We start from the raw sequence: 19,531 nt of genomic DNA, 5'->3' as shown, positions 1-19,531 counted from the left end.
CTCTTGGATGGATGCTGTGAGCGTCCCCTATATAACGGGTTGGTGAGATGTGTACCACCAGGTTTGAAAAAAGAAACGCGCCGTTACTACGAGCGTCCCCATTTGGCGCGTTTACACTGGAAATGTAATTTCTTTGACGCTTTAACACACCGCGGGGTGGCTTTAGCCCAAGCCTCGCTCATAGCATCCATCCATATCGCAAAATCCATAGCGAAAAACGCGTTCCCCGTTCGCCCTGTGGGAATTAACGGCCATGCTAGAAGAGACGATGCGCGTAGCGTTTCTCTTCGCGTTTCACGACGTTTTGAAGGAGTTCACATCGAGTTTCAGTGTTTATTATGTGCCCGTTGATGCCATATTTGCACGGGATTCACCATATGCGGTGTCCACATGTGTGTTAAGAACTTCAGCTGCAGCAAGGGTTAAATCATGATACTGGGCGTTAGTAGTAGGTACGGACATGTGCCACTAGGTGTCAACGTGAGTGCGTCCACATCAAGCGGTGCTATGTCTCCCAAACAACAATAGACATTGTACAAGCTCTCATATACCAATGCACTATAAACAATCAACTGCTACTGTGACGACACGTTTCACTTTCGTGTTATACCGATTCCTATGACAGAGGGATCAGCCATCTTTTTCTTTAGCTTTACCGGGATTGTTTATCTTCTTCAGGCAGAAATCCGTCACCGCCACCAAGGCCACATTCGAAAAACCACTCTTTCGCAAGCGCTCCACTTGCATATCCGGGCTTTTGCTCATTCTGTTCTGACACGATATCATAGTGGCCTGCAACATGCAATATTTTATTCCTTTTGCGAATCAGCGAAGGGCCCACTACGCGTCCATAAGGGAACACGTGAACTTACGCAGCTGTTCAGTGTGTTGATGCTTTTGCTGATGAAGATGCTTAAATATATCTCAGCGCATTGTAACGGGTGCGCCTTTAAAACACCCACCCATCGCGCAATTCACATGTTTTGACGCCTGGCGCGATTCTACGCTTTTGCCACGCAATATTGCATGCGTTAAGGAGACTGCTTCCACACCATGACATTCATGTAGTGTTGTTCCTTTCGAAGCAGTAGAACAAGTGGTAGAACACGTGCTTCCCACGCTGACGGCTTGGGTTCAATTCTCACTCGAACCCGAAGATTTTATTTATTTATTTTATTTGCATCTTTCTCGATTATTCATGTAGTGTTCTTTTTTTTGTCGAAGACGTTTCAAAAAATAGCGTGGCTGTTTTAGAATACCTATCTGAAGTGTTTAGCGCAGAATTATGAAGACGGGACAAAAAGGGAGAACACGTACACATGCGCTAACTTTCAACAAATGATTTATTTGATTTGAATCCGGATCACACATCTTTATACACTTGAGAAAAATCACGCATGCGCAGATACAGTACCGTCGAGGAACACCAGTTCCTTGTTAGTCAGCGATAGTGACGGGGTGCTAACACAATCTTCGCCAAGCCTATGAATAGTTGCTGATTCGATTGTTAAACTAGTAGTTTCGTCAAGGTGCCTACGGACAATGAAACATTTATGAAAAAGCGGAACGCAACCACACGCGCTGCAGTTTGTGGCTAAACACTTCAGATATGTCGTACCAACAAGGCCAAAATTCAGCCCTTGTTAGAATACCTGCTTGTATCAGACGGCCTCGGTTCGATTCTCACTTGAACCCGAAGTTTGATAATTTATTAACACGAAAGTGTTTTATGCCGGGGTCCACCAAGACTTCAGTGACGCATTTCCGTCACGGAAATGACGTCGAAAAAATATACATGATCAGATGGCTAAGAAAAAAAGGTACCGTCAACGAGCATCGAACTCACGACCGCTCGGTCCACAACAACAGATGCCGGGCACGCTATCCACTGCGTTACAGTCACAGACTTTCGAGGCTTTACAAACGCGCCTTTTATATCTACCACTCTCCCTGTTGGCTGAGTGGTGTTGACCTCTGGGAGTGGTAAGGTAAAGTAATTCGTCATTGCTGCGGCGTCCGTCCCGTTCGGCGCGTTTTCAATACAAGTTGAGTTTTGTCAATGCCTTAACACACCGCGAGGTGGCGACCTTTGCCCAAGCGTAGTAAAAGCATCGGCCTCGCTCATAACATCACGCTAACACAAACCAAAAATAGCTCTGCGACGCGCGACTGCCTCATCTGGCTGTAACACCGCGTTCCACGCTCACGCGCTCGCACCGAGAAAAATCGAAGCCAGGCCACCGAGGCGGCACGACGCGCTTTGCGTTTCCCTCTAATTCGGCCCTGGTTTTCAATCACATTTTAACATGCCGCGGGATGACGACCAAGTTCTGCGTCCAATATGCGACGCTCTTCTCGCTATCACACCTCGTTCTCTGATTACGCTTTCACCGTTACTACTACAGCAACCACAATGGTTTTGTTTAATCCTCTAACATGGACGTTAGACGTCGGGATAGAGATGTACCACCAATCATCAAAGTGGGTGCATACACGTTAAACGGCGCCATTAGCTGCCAGACATCAATATACATTGTGCAATCTCTCTTATATCAATGTACAGTAAGCATTCACTTACTTCTGTAAGGGCACGTTTTACTTTCGTGTTATTCCGATTCCTATGACGGAGTGATCAACCGTGTTTTTTTTATTTAGGCCTCATCGTCTTAGAAGTAGCTTTGCGCGAACTAAACCAAAAATTGCTTTATATCATGACAGCGAATACAACGTCAAAAGTATATATATATATATATATATATATATATATATATATATATATATATATATATATATATATATATATATATATATCGAGCAAAGCATTGGGTACATTTTCGCATGGGTCATTGGGTATATTTTCATTGTGTTTCGATACGCGCAACAAGAACTATGTGCAACCCAGTGAAATATACCTAATGATCCATGTGAAAATGCACCCAATGTTTTGTTAGGCACTTATTAGAGCGATAAAAAATTATTAAAATTATTGGGAATTGGAAGTTATACAAGTAGCGCCAAGTATATAACATAGCAAAAACAGCGGTACGAAAACATTTTTAGCATGTATTGTATACATGGCACACTATACGCCCAAACAGACCATCAGGAAAATCGCTCAAATAAGCGAACAAATATAACAGAGCTGCCAAAAAAATTGGTTCGGACCGTCCGACAGAAACTGCCGGAGTGACAAAAATTAAAGTTTATTCATTCATTCATTGAAAATCTTGCAGTGTTTTCTTTTTCTTCTATTATGTACATCACAAAGAATCAAATATTAAAGTGATAATGCCGTCATTTCTAAGAAACCTTCTTTTTCTGAGGAAGGGGGTGTTATACTGTGCGATAAATGGCACGCAGAATGTTCTTATTCCTTTCGGAATTTAAAAAAACGCCAGGCCTGCGCGGAAAGCGCAGCACAGTCACAGCGAAAGCTTGAAGAGCGGCATTTCTAGAGGTCGTTATAAACTCTCTTGTGGCTACTAATAGAACTACACTAGCAACGTACCCACTACGCCACAAACGATAATTTTTGTGAAGTTGGAAGCACCCACCACGACATTACTCGTCATTCTGTGGAGAAGCGAGGTACCATCTTTAAGGCATTATGTGCAGTTTCTTGATTCGACGACTGATGACGATGAAGAATTATCACTGAGCGTTTTGTAATCGGTTGGAAGCTTTAAATGACCCACTAGTTACGTACTTCGCATTGTGTGACGCCAGGCCGTTATTTCATTCTCCCACCACACTTTATAACATACGCTAACATGAGAAAGAGATAGAGAAAGGAAATTAATTTTATGGAGACCCTGAGGAAATGGATCATGGGAGCCTTATGGGCTTCTTTGGTAACCAATAGAAGTGCACTTGCGCGGAACCCACTACGCTTGAAATCATAATTTTTGTGAACGAAGGAAGCAGCCACTACGCAATTTTTCGTTATTCTGCGCAGAACCGTGGTATCTGCTAAATACCTGTAAGGCATTATGTGCACTTTGTTGATGCTGTGGCTGATGACGATGAAGAATTATGGCAGAGGCCTTTGTAATGGGTTGGAGCATACAACAACCCACTCGTTGCGCAATTCGCATTGTGTGACGCCTGGTTACAGAATTCGCATTGTGTGACACTTGGTTGTTATTTTAATCTTCTACCACGCTACAATACATATGTCAATGTGGTTCCTTCCCGACATGAAGACTGTATAGCGACTTTTTGCAAGGCAGTTTCAAGCACCGGCATGGCTCAGAGGTTGAATACTGGGCTCCCACGCAGAGGGCCCAGGTTCGAACCTCGTTCCATCCTGGAATTTTTTCTTATTTCGTTTTTTTTTTATTTCGAGCGATAGTGGTTACGGACACCGGTGGCGGCGGCGGCTGCGGCGGCGGCGGACAACTACGGCGCCAAAAACGGCCGGTGACATGATCTCATAACAGCTTTCGCTGTAAAAAAGTTTGCCACTTTTCACCATGCAACCTAAATGCAGAAGAAACTGAGAACTACCACTTGCAAAACTGTTTCTTCCGTGCACGTTAGGGCTAGCATAACTGACATACGAGGCAGAGATTAAAGTGATAACATTACCCATACACACAACATTACGCTCCTACTAATTGCATGAGGAGGAATTAGGACCCTTATACGCAGCATTCAAGCATTTTCGCATCTGGAAACAGCATCATGGGGGCGGTATTTGCGAATGCGCGTTGCAATAGGTGAAATATTTCAGAAGTTGATCGCGAACGATTTACACAACGAAGAAACGCCATTTACGTATACTGGAGCTTAAAAATATCGGCTAAAATATTCCACATTATTTTGATGCCTTTCACGTTTATTTGTTTTGCTAAGTATTGGAAATTCCTATGTTCTGTACACTTTTGAGCGCATTTATTACGACAGAGCTTTCTTTCCTTTTAATCTTAAGACACCAAAGGGGTCTTCGAAACTAGGTCACTGCTGGTGGTGAAAACTCGGCGTTGATACATTACATCTGAGATTCCAATTTAGCAAAGCACTCTGCCGAAAGAGCTCGTACGGCGCTTGCAGGTTTCTTGATTCTTAATTTTGGGTTGTACAACGTCGTGCAGCTGGAGGGTGCAAATTCGATTCTGATTCGTGCGGGTGGCAACTGCACAACTGGGAACGCACAAGCGCGAGCAGCAGTCTGAAGCCTACCGCTGATCACACCACCGAGTCATCCTCGGGTAAGGCTGAGATAGAGATTTCAAGGTGCATCTATTAGCTTCGCTCTAATATTCGCTAGAGGTATACCAGTGCATTATTTATGAAAAAAAAAGCGTTGTCACGTTTTGACGGTGCATATTATGAAAACCTAAAGCCTAAGTTGACGAACCAAATCTCTACTGGACCCATCTCTGCCCCGCAAACTACAGAACCCTCACCGTATAACAGGGGCACGAAGAGTAGTCAGCCAGGAAAAAATCCCGTTCAGGCGTCTTAAAGCGTTCACTGTTTATGAACTAGTCCCTATCACTTCCCGCATCATCACTTGTGATCGCTTTTGTATTTTCCGGAATGAACTCCGCTATCGCAATAAAAGAAAGCATTCCAGAATTTTCCGATACGTGAAGCCGCCACTTGTTCCGAGTGTTATTGTGTTACAGCATGCGCGGTGAAACTGGATAACAATAAAAATACAATGACACCTGGGTATATAACAATTTATTCTGGATGAAAATTACCCACGTAATATGTACATAAACTTGACAGAACATGCAAAAGAATGATTAAATCCGCAAGCTGACTAATTTTCTGCACAGTTATTTGTTTATTTACTCATGCTTTCCCTAACATATGTTACAGCGCAACAAGAACGAGGAAAAAAGCTAAGGCACACACACAGTACAGGACTCAGCGCTGTCCTCGTCTTAAATGCGAAGCATTTCTTAGGGAACTTCAGGCACTTTGGCCGTTTCTATATGCGTATCTATCTATCTATCTAGCCGCCTACGTCTGGGCGCTCTCCTGGTCATCTCCATAACTTGTATACCAAAATTGGCATAGCAGGAGATCAGTGTATGACGAACACGATTTACTGGTCATGACATGAATAACGCAAAATACTTGTCGAGTACGTCATGAAACCCTTTCCCTCAGTCACGTGTGGCACATACCCGCATATCAGAGTTCATGTTATGCGGGTATGTGCCACAGGTGACACAGAGTCTTACACACACATTGACACGCAAAGAAAGTGATAATAATTGTTGGGGTTTTATGTCTCAAAACCACGATATCATTATGAAAGACGCCATAGCGAAGGGCTCCGCAAATTTTGACTTCCTGATATTGTTTAACGTGCACCGAGATCGCCCAGTACACGGGCATCTAGCATTTTGCCTCCATCGAAATGCGAGCGCCGCGGCCGGGATCGAACCGGCCACCTTCGGGTCAGCAGCCGAGCACCGTAACCGCTACACCACCGCGGTCGACGCAAGGAAAAATTTGGAGCTGAAGACAGAGCCCCCCTGGATGGCGCTCAACTACCATCCACTCGTCCACGTGGTCAGCAACGTGGAGTAAGTAGAATACGAAAAAAAACGGTTTGAATTCTTCCCTACAATAAATCTGCCGAGAGAATCAGGCCTCTCATCATTACCGGTGACTTCAACATTGACTTATCAAGACCCAACAAAGCCTGGCCCTTATACTTCGTGAAAGACAGTTTGGATGGGGACAGGGCATCAAAAGACCTCGCTGCAACGTCCAGGACAGGAGGCATCATATATCATTTCATCGTAATAGGCATCCGGGATTTTCACCAGGTGTACTATACCTCGCACCTCACTACACTTAAGCGCGGGACAGACGGCACGATTTTCCATGCGATGCGACGGCCGACACGGCCGTGAGGAAGCCGGAGTGGTGACCTTTCTCAGCATCGGACAACCACCATTCTGGCTGCCGCACCGCCGCGTCGGACGTCGCATCGGAAGGAAAATCGTACCGTCTCTCTCAGCCTTTAGACCCCTCGTAGCCGCGATCACGAACGGATGCGATAACAGCTGCTGGTGCTCACTGATCACGGTGATGATGACCTTGTTAAAGAACTGTCAAGAACCCCTCCTACACATACACATAGGTTTGTGAAACGTGCGTGCGTTCTCCGTCATAACGGACAAGTATAAGCTTAACACCTGTAACGCAAGTCTAACAACTGCAACTGTTGCGCCTGCGCCTGCCACTCGGCTGCGTACCACATATCTAGGGAAACTTTCCTAAATGAAGCTTAGTTGCAGGTAACGCCTGTCCTGTGTATCTATGTTCCTTTTTTGTCCTGTTCGGATTCGCGCAATCCAGTATTAAAGAATATAAGCAGTACATATCAGCTTGCCAAGTCTGGTGTTGGTAACACACATGTTGCTGTTGGCATCGTTACGCAACTATGAACAACTGGTTATATAATTCATATGCGACTTTTCAGCCTTTGAGTGTGCGTATACCACTTCCACATTTCTCCAGTGTCATTTCGTAACGTTTCGCTCAATGTGAAAGATTACGCCACAGTCACCCTCCCGCGCATGCTTCGCATAACATCGATTCCCACGGTACGTGGGATCTGCCGAATTTTTTCCTCCTTGTCGCGCTGTAACATAATGAACCAGTACCAACTTGTCAAGTTCATTGTACTCCTTTTCCTGCCCTCAAAGGCTGGGCATTGCATCCTGGAATATTACACGCTATACATATTCAGAAGGAGAGCAACAACATACAGCGCGACAGCTGGGAAACAGTTTATCCCTCCATCGTATACATATAGGAATTGGTAAAACACGAAAGTGAAACGTGTCTTCACAGAAGTAGTTGAATCTTCACTGTACATTGAAAAAAGAGAGCTTGCACAGTGTAAGTTGGTGTTTCGCGGCTACAGCACCGTTTGATGCGGATATAAATACATTCACACATGCTGGCAAATCTCCACCGCAACGACTAACGTCAATGATCATGGTTAAGCATTTGTGGTAGCTGATGTAGTAAACATACACCCGGACTCAGCACATGGCGAATCCCCCGCAAAGATGGCGTCACCAACCAAGTATTATACACTGGTACTCGATATGTGCGTTGCAGGGCATCGTCACTTGAGGAGCGAAATAGCAAGGCGTTCGCTCTCCACTAAGTGGGTAAGCTTAACCTCTGCTCATGCATACAGTACCACACAGCGCGCCAGGAACGCGAGCGGCTGTGCTCGTAGCTTGAGCCGTGAACGCGCGAAGGCGTTCCGCTTCCTGCTGGCGTGTCTCTCGTTGCAGCAAAGCACTTACTCGCGCTACATTCGCCCGATGACGTCATTTCCTTTTGGGTGAGCTTAATGCAGGAGTTTTCTTAGTCGGTTCGATCACACTCAGCGATGTAGACTGATGACAAACGCCGTTGGTGCACATGGAAGCTTCACTACGCTTGAGATGAGACGGCACACTCCGAGAAGACGCGAATGACAGAGCGTTTAGCGGCGCAGTCTCGGAATCTAATCGCCACGATGGCTGCGTGTCACCGACAGCTTCGCTGGGTAGAAGGGATAAACTTTATTGAAACAAAATAGGAGTACAAATCGGGCAGCCAGCCTCCGCTGTGCTGAAACTATAAAAGCGCTCCCTGTCTGCGCTCGTTAGTGTCATGATGTGTACTTCACTGCTCCTAGGCGGCGACACCGCCCTTGCAAACCAAGAGCACCATCGAAGAGAGAAGGTGCGAGAGATATAAGGCGCGTTTGTGAGCCTTTAAGCACGTGTGCCGGTAGCGAATTGGTAGAGCTTCCGGCACCTATCGTCGTGGACAGACGAGAGGGATTGTGGGCTCGACTCCCAGATCATCCAAATGAACGAAGCTTTTGCTCCTAGTTTTACAGCGAAAGCTGCTATGAGATCACAACAGCGGCCGTTTCTGGCGGTGTAGTTGTCCACCGCCGCCGCCGCCGGTGTCCGTAACCGCTATAGTGCGAAATAAAAAAACGAAGTAAGAAAAGATATCCAGGACGGAAAGAGGTTCGAACGTGGGTCATCTGTGTGGGAGCCCAGTATTCTACCACAGAGCCATGCCAGCGCTTTTTTTTCTTCTTTATTACAGGGAAGCAACCCCTTGTACTAACTCGAGTTAACAAAATGTGTGTGTAGCCAGGAACAAAGATTCTTTTTTTAATGTACACAGGTACTCTTCCTGTGAAGATAAGGCAAAGCACTAAAGATCTTGTTCCCTGGGACGTAAATTGCAGATTGTGCCAAAAGCCGGAGACTACTGAACATTGTTTCATTGATTGTTGTGATGCAGTCTTCTTTTGGGATGTTCTGCAGCGAACACTGAAAAAAGACTTTGAAATCAACCCTGTAAACGTTAGGTACCTTCATGTGACTATGGACAGGCCAATACCCTATGAACTAATCTTTCTCCTTGGTCTGCATAGTCTCCGCAGAGCAAGACAGATAGACAGAAATGCTGAACCTCCGCGATCAGCAAAAACATATTCGAGGAACAAGTGATTCAAATACGCGGGATATATGAACGTTGTAGTGACGCTCTAGACTGGTTTTCTGTGTTTGATTTGTCTTTAAAAATGTATGATTAATAATTTCCTTAATATCACTCAGAGTCATGACAGTGCTTGAAACTGCGTTGCAAAGAGGCCCTATACAGGCTTCATGTCGAGAAGGAACCAAATTAACGTATGTACTGGTAGAACAGTAAAATAACAACCAGGCGTCACACAACGCGAATTCTGTAGCCAAGCGTCACACAATGCGAATTGCGCAATGAATGGGTTGTTGCATGCTTCCAACCTATTACAAAGGGCTCTGTCATAATTCTTGATCATCATCACGCACAGCATCAACAAAGTGCTCATAATGTCTTACAGGTGTTTAGCGGGTACCACGGTTATCCGCAGAATGATGAAAAATGTCCTAGTGGTTGCTTCCCCACTTCACAAAAATTATGATGATTTATAGCGTAGTGGGCTCCTCGCAAGTGCTCTGTATTGGTCGCCAAGGAAGCCCATAAGGCCACGTGATCTATTTCCTCATGGCCTCAATAAAGTTCTTTCCTTCTCTCTCTCTCCCTCCCTTTCTCACGTTTACATATGTCATATGGCGTGGTGGGAGTGAAATAACAGCCGGGCGTCACACAATGTGAATTATTTAAATAGTGGGTTGTTTAACGCTTCCAACCGACTACAAAGGGCTCAGCAATTATTCTTCATCGTCACCAGCCGCCACATCAACAAAGTGCACATAATGCTTTACGGATGTGTAGCTGCTTTACAGATGTGTAGCTGGTACCTCGCTTCTCCGCAGAATGAAAAATAAAGATGTGTAGCTGGTACCTCGCTTCTCCGCAGAATGACAAATAATGGCGTAGTCGGTGCTTCCCAACTTCACAAAAATGATTTATGGCGTAGTGGGTACCTTGCTAGTAAACCTGTATTAGTAGCCCCAAGAGAGTTTACATTGGGCTCTAGAAATGCCGCTCTTCAAGCTTTCGCTGTGACTGTGCTGCGGTTTCAGCGCAGGCATGGCGTTTTAGATGCGAAGTATCTTATGGCGGAGTTCAATCCGGTGGTGGTGGTGCGCGGCGTGACCACCCTTACTGCGCATGCGCATACCCTCTCCACATACCTCCTCTCCACTCCCCCTCTCCGATACATCTCTCTACTTCCCCTCTCCCCTCCTCCTTTCCACTCTTCCTCTGAAACGCGGGCTAGACATGCCGAAATTCTCTCCTGCGCAACGGTGCGATGAGAGAGAGAGAGAGAAACAACTTTATTGACGGCACAGCGAGGTCGTTGAATTTGAGCACCAGCGCATGCGCGTCCCCTCCCCCTTTCTCTCTTCTACACTGCCCCCCTATCGCACGCCTGTCGACCGCGTTCCCCGCTCGCCCTGTGAGAAATAACGGCCAGGCTAGAGGGCAGACAAGACGCGCGTAGCGTTTCTCTTTGCGTTCCACGACGTGAGGTCGGTAGCATACCCAACGAACGCCAACGGAACGCGATCGTGCAAGTGCTCCGGCTTCGCATCGCCTCATGGTCCCCTTTAGCGGGAAATGGTGTAATTTTTTTCTCTCTCTCCTGTCTTTCGCAGACGCATTCCCGTGACGGAAATACGCGAGTGAGCTCTTGGTTGACGCCGGCATAGAACACTTTCGCGTTAAAAACAGCAATTCAAAGATGAGTCATACCACGCAAAGAAGAGAACAAAAGAACAATCAATGAAATATTACTAGAAATTTTGATCACACTTAAGTAGATCGAGGAATTTTTATGTCAGTTTTCGCTGCGATATTTCGTGGCAAATTGTTCCAATGAATGATCGTGCAAGCAATAATGAGAGCGTGGAACGATCAAGGGCACTTTATGCGCTTAACTTTGAATGATCACGTCGTGGAAAGGTAACATTGGGTGACAGCAAAAAGTCAGTTTGAAACGATGGATGGTGACAGAAATCTGCTCCTGATTTAGCATTTTTATTTTGCTTTAGGCGTTACCTGCTACAAGCTGATAAATTTTGACGTTTTCGCTCAACCGCTTGCCGCGTTCGTCGTCTTATTCAATTACAAAAGTTCTGTCTTAAGCTTAAGAAATCATGTCCGCTCTATTTCCGATAGCAACGCCAAGCCGAATTATAACACTGTTTCGGCACCACTGAAAGTATATTTTAAATATCTTCGAATTCAAGCTGGGTTGTAGGGCGAAATTTGTATGGTTTTCTAATCGGAAAGGCCGATAAGCCTTATTGCACTTACCTCGACTGTTTTCATATGGCACCCCCTTGGTACCATGCAGACAAGCCTAAGGCATACTTCGTAGAATCATAAGGACGACGCTTACCTAAAACAAATATCTCAATGTTTACGAGTGCATATCATATGGTCCGTTCATTAAGCTAGTGGCAAAACTAGCTCACTTATTTTAGAAACGACGTAGCTTTGTTTCTCTCGTGGTTTTGATTTTCTTGCTGGTGTGCTGAAATTCGGAGCATTTCGGAATCTCATTTAATATTAGCGAATGTACACTTTATCACACTTCAGTTTCGCACCGACCAGACCTGACTAACTTTGCTAACTACGAAACTACACATGCCATAATTTTTTTCAAGCTTGATTAATAATGATTAGCATTTACCATGGGATGCTGATCATAACAGCATCAGCTGTGCAGAAACATAACAATAAACCCTCGTAATATAGTACTGTGTTTGAAGTAAAACGAACTTGTTGATGAGTGTCACTGCGTCAGTTGAATCGCAAACGCTGCTGCTCTTATTTCGTCATGATTCTCTGAATCAAGAAATTGGTCTCGGGGTATAGGCGGCGATGCACTTAAACGTTTTCATCATGCTAGTCACTGGTACCCCGTAAAAGTCACAGGTGAAATGCTGAACACGTTTCTAACTTTGCAGAAAAATTCACTTAAAACTAATGTTTCCAAAATAGGACGATATCATAATATATATTCTGCCTTCACTATCCAACCACATCTGACACAGACATTTCTTCTTTGCTTATGCTACATTCCACATCACAGGTGGTTTCGTCCTGGTCAAAAGTCCTGGTGGCCGCATGGTTAGCCCTGAAAATTGGTACGATGGGCATCAGCTGAAGTGCTTCCGCTTCTGGTACTTCCTCACCGGTACAAGTGCGGAAGAGCTCACGGTCACCGAAGTGAACAGAGAACGTCAGGAGGTCGAGCTGTGGAGAGGCACCCCACCTAAAGACAACAGCAGACACTGGCGCCAAGCGTCTGTCACCATACAGACTTACAACAAAACACCTACCGTAAGTGTCTCTTAACTTCTTCTAAGTCATATATTCCCAATTTACCTATTGTCTTTCCTTGAATGCATAAAGGGGCAGTGAAGAAAGACAGCGAGACATCTCATATTAGTAGTGTTCCCTCTCGCAGTACTGAAAGCAACACTTTTGCTGCGAGGAGCTTGATAGGGCGCAAGACAAGCGAAAAAGAAATACAGTTGGTGACGCCTTCTCGAAATTCCAGCGCAAAGTCACCATGACGTACATTATTGCCGGACGCGTTTTTTGCGTTGTTTCGATTTATTCAGGTTTCACCCATAAAAAATGTTAGCAACGCTCGACGCAGACCGCTCCTGAATGTTTGGGAAGGTTGGCGATGGTTTGAGGTCATTCCGTTAAGATTACGTGCTGGACGTGAACAGTCAAGTTTATTCGAGGACCTACACGACCATCAGTGATATCGCTGGTAGGTTCGATGACTGACGTATAAAGATACGACGCGTTCCAATTAAGATTAGAATACCGTCGAGTGACGACAGTGCATACCGCTATCAGTGTACAGCTTGCATTGCCTGTACTTTAACTCTTCATTTCCTGGGGACAAGTTTGCCTGACTAAAAAGTTTCGTCTTGAAAACGCTGACTGATGCCTTCTTCAACGTCACAACCGCGTGATATTATATACAATGGCGGCGTCTAGTAGGGCCCACATAATTATTTATCAATACAAGTGAATTATGTTTTTAACAGTGAAACTGTTAATGCTGGCAGTAAGACGTGCGTTAACAAAAAACCGCTGCTGCCCCGTCGCCATAGCAACCGCCACTGTTTCTTACACCACGGCTCAGGCACAGTGATTTCAACACATTAAGAGTGGCAAGCTTCGCGCGTATTCCGGATGCTCCTATCGCAGTCTCTTGGCTGCCGCTTCTTCAGTCAAGCACGCTGGCTCTAATCGCCACCGGCGTTGTGATTCCCGTGATGCAGCACGACGAGCTCAGGATCAACCAGCGTCGCTGTGCCAAGCTTTGCGCAACTGATTGCGAACTTACCGCATTTTCTTGTAAGGGAGATATAACTTCAGGAAACTTTAATGAGCCAATATAACCAAGATATAAAAAATATTTGAAGTTCTTCTCGTAGGTTCACCTAAACTTGTGCCTTGTTGGGATTTCCGCCTGATATTCAGATGTTGAAAATTGCATCGCGAAATTAAAATATAAAACCTTAGCCTTCTTTTTTCTCTATTGATACAGCTATGATGGAGTAATAGAAGGCAGTACAGGTCTCAAAAATTGTTCATCATCCAAAGCGGATTTCGTCTTTTGCGCCTGAAAACTTTACTAGGCAAGTTGGTTCGAATCAGAATTTACGATAACGCAGTGCAGTGCTACTCGGCAGTGGTAGTATTGTGTGTGCGGCCCATTTTCTTCTACAAAGGCTTCACAGGCGAATTCCTCCACGCGCTCCCAGTGGAGCTCTTGTAATATCGGTATATAGACAGCATTTCATATTACATATACAGTGGTGCAAGCTCTCAGTCTTTCGAACCACATGATACAACGAAATCTGTTTCAAGTTAAACGACAGTGGTGCGTTCTTTAGCTTTCTTAGACTAACAAATACTTTTCAATGTAAAGGTGAAGTCTCACGCGCGCAATAAATGTTACAGAATCTCCTATGAAAGTTCAAGAAGCAGTCCAGAAGCGTTTAATGTAAGGCCGTTTGTTTCATGTTAATTATACACTTGAACCAGTGTAAAGCGGCTTTTACTTGCATTCTTACCGGATCTAAAATGTATGCAAAGGCAAATGCTTCAGTCTTGCATACATACGACCCAACCGCATTGTTTGCATTGAGCCAAGCGTTACGAACGGTATAGGCGTCTTTGCGTGAATTAAGTAGTTGCGTGTATGACGTGGGCTAACCAAGCACTTCGTCTACACAGTGGGGCCTAAAGGGTAGCATGTAGTAACTCACGTTCAAACAAAAGCCTCAGTTTCGTCGAGTATAAATGCTCGCTACGGCGCTCTGACGAGGAGATCATAAGCAGCATTTGTTGGCGCATTCCTGTGTGGTCGAGTAACGCTAGACAATAAGTTACTGTGTCATAGTAATAGATGTGTAATCTTCACTACATTCATATAAGAGCCGATAGCGAAAGGTGCGCGACTGTAGCCACGTAGACCTGACAATGGCCCACATTTGTAGCCATGATTACCCAGCACAAGCGAACACTAAGTGACAGTAAACCAACATTATCTGTCGCTTGCGAAAATTAGCGCGCGCTAGTGAACGCTTGCAAACAGTTAGGCAATGGTTACAGTGAAGATTTAACCACCGCTGTGCCTTTTCCATCCCGCAGAAATTTTCAATGGACATAGCATAGTATAAATAAATAGTTGAAATATAACTAGCAAAATATTACTATAATTAATTAGTTAATTAAATAACACCAAACTACCCAGTCGGAGCTACAGCAGGGATCATAGACAGCAATACAATTCGCGTTTTCAAGCGGGAGTAGTTCCACTCCGTATTTTATTAGAAATTAAAATCCTTAAGCACCATATTGTGTGCCCTGCTGTTTCAGGAAAGGCATTATATATCAAATGTAGTTCATTTTTCTTTCTGAAGTACTCCAGCTGAAGCATCTGTTTTCTCAAGAGCCCGGCTTATTGAGAGTCGCGGAGAGTTAAAGAAGATCGCGTTGCCAAACACCTCTTGGCTTCTGCAGCGCGGAATAATTTACGCACCGCGCAATATTCAAAATATATTTCGAGTACTACGTCAGTTCCCAAGCTTTTCTAACAGAAAATAATAAGCAAACAAAGCTGCACCGCATAAATGATAAGAAATTGCTTTACAAGTGTTGTATGTCTCATTGCAGTAATGTCAACGTCAATCTACACAGTTTGCACACAACATGCTGCAACTGTTCATTTTTGAACAGCTTACAGCGCTAAACAGATGAGAACCAAGTTCAAAGAAGGTAACATGTAGAGTAGAGTAGATTAGCTCCTTGAAACCCTGGCACGCATGAACGCCGGGGGATTGGCCATGAACCAGATAGTTAAAAAAAAAACAATTCTTAAATTAAAGCTTAAAGTTTGCCTATTTAAGATAAAAGAAGTCAAAGTGAAACTAAAATGTTAAGAATGGAATAATAGAAGATAATATATGCAATGAAGCGGGGAATTTGATCAAAAAATAAAGCAATTTGGAAAAGTATGAAAACAAGTAAATATTGATTTTATAGCCCAAATCTCTTTGAACATTTGATGAGAACTAACAGACAATAACGCCAAGAACGATATAGGGGAGGTTATTTCTAGTAATAACGAAATAGATAATAAATATGAAGACAGTAAAGTGGACGAAAAGACAACTTGCCGCCGGCAGGGACCGAACCTGCGACCTTCAAATAACGCGTCTGATGCTCTACCACTGAGCGACGGCGGCGGTCATCTTCCCGTCTACTTTATGGGGTATATATGCGCATTTAAACCTAGGAGTTTTCGTCAGCGCCCATCGCAGCCATGGCGGCAAGTGTTGACACTCTTTTTTCTGCCTGTTGGCGTCAGGTAGCACGTGATCTTTATGCGAGCTGGCAGCTGACCAATAATCCCTCGCATACTACCTGTAGGCATCAAGTATGCCAGAACGAGACCCTCGCTATGAATGAAGGAAATACGATTACTTTTACGGGCTCGTTTCTTAGTTGGACACAATATTAATGAGAACTAACAGACAATAATGCCAAGAAAGGTGTAGAGGAGGTTATTTGTAGTAATAGGAAAATAAATACGAAGAAAGTAAAGTGGGCGTAATGATAACTTGCCGCCGGCAGGGACCAAACCTGCGACCTTCGAACAACGCGTCCGATGCTCTACCACTGAGCTAAGGTGGCGGTTATCCTCCCGTCCACTTTATGGGGTATACATGTGCATTTACACCTGGGAGTGCTAGCGCCAATCGCAGCCATGGCGGCTGCGATTGGCGCTGGCCAATGTTGGGATTGCTATTGCTCATAAAATTGAGCCGGTGAACACCTGTTCGTTTTCATTAGCATTATTGTTTGTTAGTTCTCACTGATATTCTGTCTAACAAATAAAAACGAGCCCTTAAAATTCAACTTTCCTTAATTCATAGCGAGGGTCTCGTTCTGGCAGACTGGATGCCTTCAGGTAGTATGCGAGGGATTATTGGTCAGCTGCCAGCTCATAAAATGATCACGTATTACGTGACACCAACAGGCAGAAAAAGAGTGTTCCTCCCTCGCCGACATGGCTGCGATTGGCGCTGACTAACACTCCTAGATTTAAATGCACATAAATACCCCAGAAAGTGGACGGGAGGATAACCGTCGCCTTAGCTCAGTGGTAGAGCATCGGACGCGTTATTCGAAGGTCGCAGGTTTGGTCCCCGCCGGCGGCAAGTTATCATTCCGCCCGCTTTACTTTCTTCGTATTTATTTCCTCATTACTACAAATAAGCTCATCTACACCTTTCTTGGCTTCATTGTCTGTTAGGTCTCATTATTAATGTGCCTAATAAAGAAAAATGGGCACTAAAAAGTCATCTTTCCTTTGAACACTTAAGGAACTCGATTCCATTGCCGTCCTTGAACTTCGTCTTCGTCTGTTTAGCGCTGTAAGATGTTCAAAAATGAAATGTCAACAACTAGCCTGGGTTCTCCTTTATGGTGGGATTGATATTGCTCATAAAATTGAGCCGACGAACACCTAGCATCCCTCTTCCGTTCGCACTCGACCTAAGTCGATGGGATTTATTCCAGTGCTACCCGCTCGCGTTACACGCACGCTCACTGAGACCAGCACGCGCGTGAGGAGTTTTATGCATGTGCCTTTTGAGTGCTCCGACGTGGATTGGTTTCCTTGAGACAAAAGCACAAGTAAGTGCATCGGCACACGCGTCTAAAACCTTACGTTAATTCTATGCGCAGGGTTGCGTACTGGTGCCACAATGTTCCTTCTGCATTTGGGCTAACAAAACTGTGCATCTTTTAAATATTTGAAAGGAAAACCCGGGCGTAGCTTGCACTACTGGCGCAAGGCTAATGCACAGCAGAGCTGACCGGTTCCTAGCCCGTTCTGCTCATACGAATGACGCTAAGTAATGCGAAGTGATGCCAAGTGATGGTAAATTATACAAGTTGATGCCAAGTGCTGCTAAGTTTTACGAAGTAATGCCAAGGGATGCCATATCATTCGAGCCCAACATAGTGTCCTATCGCCGTTTCGGCCGGGCTACGTCCTAGACTACATTAAACGAGTCGAGTCCAGCAGTCTCGCTTGGAAGCGTGCCGTGATTCGCGGTAAGCCACTACCTCATCGGGGGGGGGGGGGGGGGGGGGGGAGGCGGGGATCGGAGATCTCTGTTCGTTCCGCGTTCGATCTGGCGGTGTTACGTCACAAAAGTGGGTGGTCCGCAGCTCTCTTCCGCTGAAAGGAAGAGGAAAGCCAATCGTCAAGCGGTGAGCGGCGAGCTTTCCGGAAGTAGACGCGCATCGCTTGTCCTCGGCAAAGGGACCTAATATTTCAAAACGAAGTGCTTCTCGCCGTCTAATAAATACAGTTGTTATACGAAAAGATATTGTTTTTCTTTTCAAGCTCAAGCAGTTTCTGAAACAGCAATAGCTTTGAGTGCTGATATTTATTGGTGTTAGTTTTTCTAACGTGCTTGCTATGTTAAGTCGCGCACGCGAAAGAAAAAAAAGAAAAGTAGCGGTTGGCGCAGTTTTTCAAAATGTCGTCCCACCGGAATGTCTTGCTTGGCTCCCGGGTGTCGGATCGTCAAAGGGAGTTTCTGCTGGCTTTTATAAAAGAGCACCCACAGATAGCTATGCCGTCGCGCCCGCTGGGCCGTCGTTCACGAGTGAGGACCGGGACGACACCTGGCAAGAGCTGGTAGCGCTTTTGAACTAAGAAGTCCCTGCGCGTAAGACCACAGCCCAGTGGCAGGCCCGTTCATTTCGTTCGCACTGTTCGTTTCGAGAACTGAAAGCGACGCCGCACTCGCTCATGGCTTCAAACGCATCTCGCACCTCCAACCGCAAAAGAAGCACACGTCGCAAGCGCCATTTTCTGAAAACCAGCTGTTGCGGCAGCCGCAACCGCCGCATCATGCCGTGCGAAGCCGTTTGTTCGCTCGAGAGAACGCGTGCGAACGGTCTCGCGCTCCGTTCGTTTGCAGCAGACGACATGCTCGTTATGACGCGGTATGACGTCACCAAAAAATAAAAGATCAAGCAAAAAAAAAGTGGCTACGCCCCTCAGAGACGTGGTTTTTTCCGGCTTCGCCTAATCGCGTGCGCCGCCAGAATGGGTGCAGAACGAACGGCGCAGAACAGAGATCTCCGATCACCCTACTCGTTATGACGCGATATGACGTCATCAAAAAAGAAAAGATCAAGGAAAATAAAAGAAATGGCGACACCCCCCGGCCTTGAGTGGCATCTCCCGCTTCAGCCAATCAGCGCGCTTGTTCTTCCCCAGGAGAACGAACAAGCGGAATGAACAGATCTCCGATCCCCCCCCCCCCCGTAGTGCGAACATTCTTCGGTCTCCCGTTGTCTGCGTGTGGCTCGCAGACGCCACTCGCCGGCTTTCAACAGAATGAAAACGTGCATGCGGAGTCGTCCATGATGTCACGCCTGGCGCGACCGAACGGTTGCGCACAGTGTCCAGGCAGGCGGGCTGGTGACGAAGCCGCTTATGGGCTAGCGAAGCAAGCGCACAGCT

General features: G+C 45.5%; 1 protein-coding gene across 1 annotated transcript in view; it reads left to right on the top strand.

The window, feature by feature from the left end:
* LOC119383808 (MAM and LDL-receptor class A domain-containing protein 1-like) overlaps nt 1-19,531 on the top strand; it is a 109,039-nt gene that overhangs the window by 59,911 nt on the left and 29,597 nt on the right. Inside the window, exon 2 of the mRNA XM_049412965.1 lies at nt 12,542-12,792. Within this exon, the coding sequence (XP_049268922.1) occupies nt 12,542-12,792 (251 nt within the window). The remainder of the gene's footprint in view (nt 1-12,541; nt 12,793-19,531) is intronic.

This window comes from Rhipicephalus sanguineus, chromosome 2, assembly GCF_013339695.2.
Source record: "Rhipicephalus sanguineus isolate Rsan-2018 chromosome 2, BIME_Rsan_1.4, whole genome shotgun sequence".
Classification (NCBI taxonomy): domain Eukaryota; kingdom Metazoa; phylum Arthropoda; class Arachnida; order Ixodida; family Ixodidae; genus Rhipicephalus; species Rhipicephalus sanguineus.
This window is presented reverse-complemented; position numbering and strand designations above follow the sequence as displayed.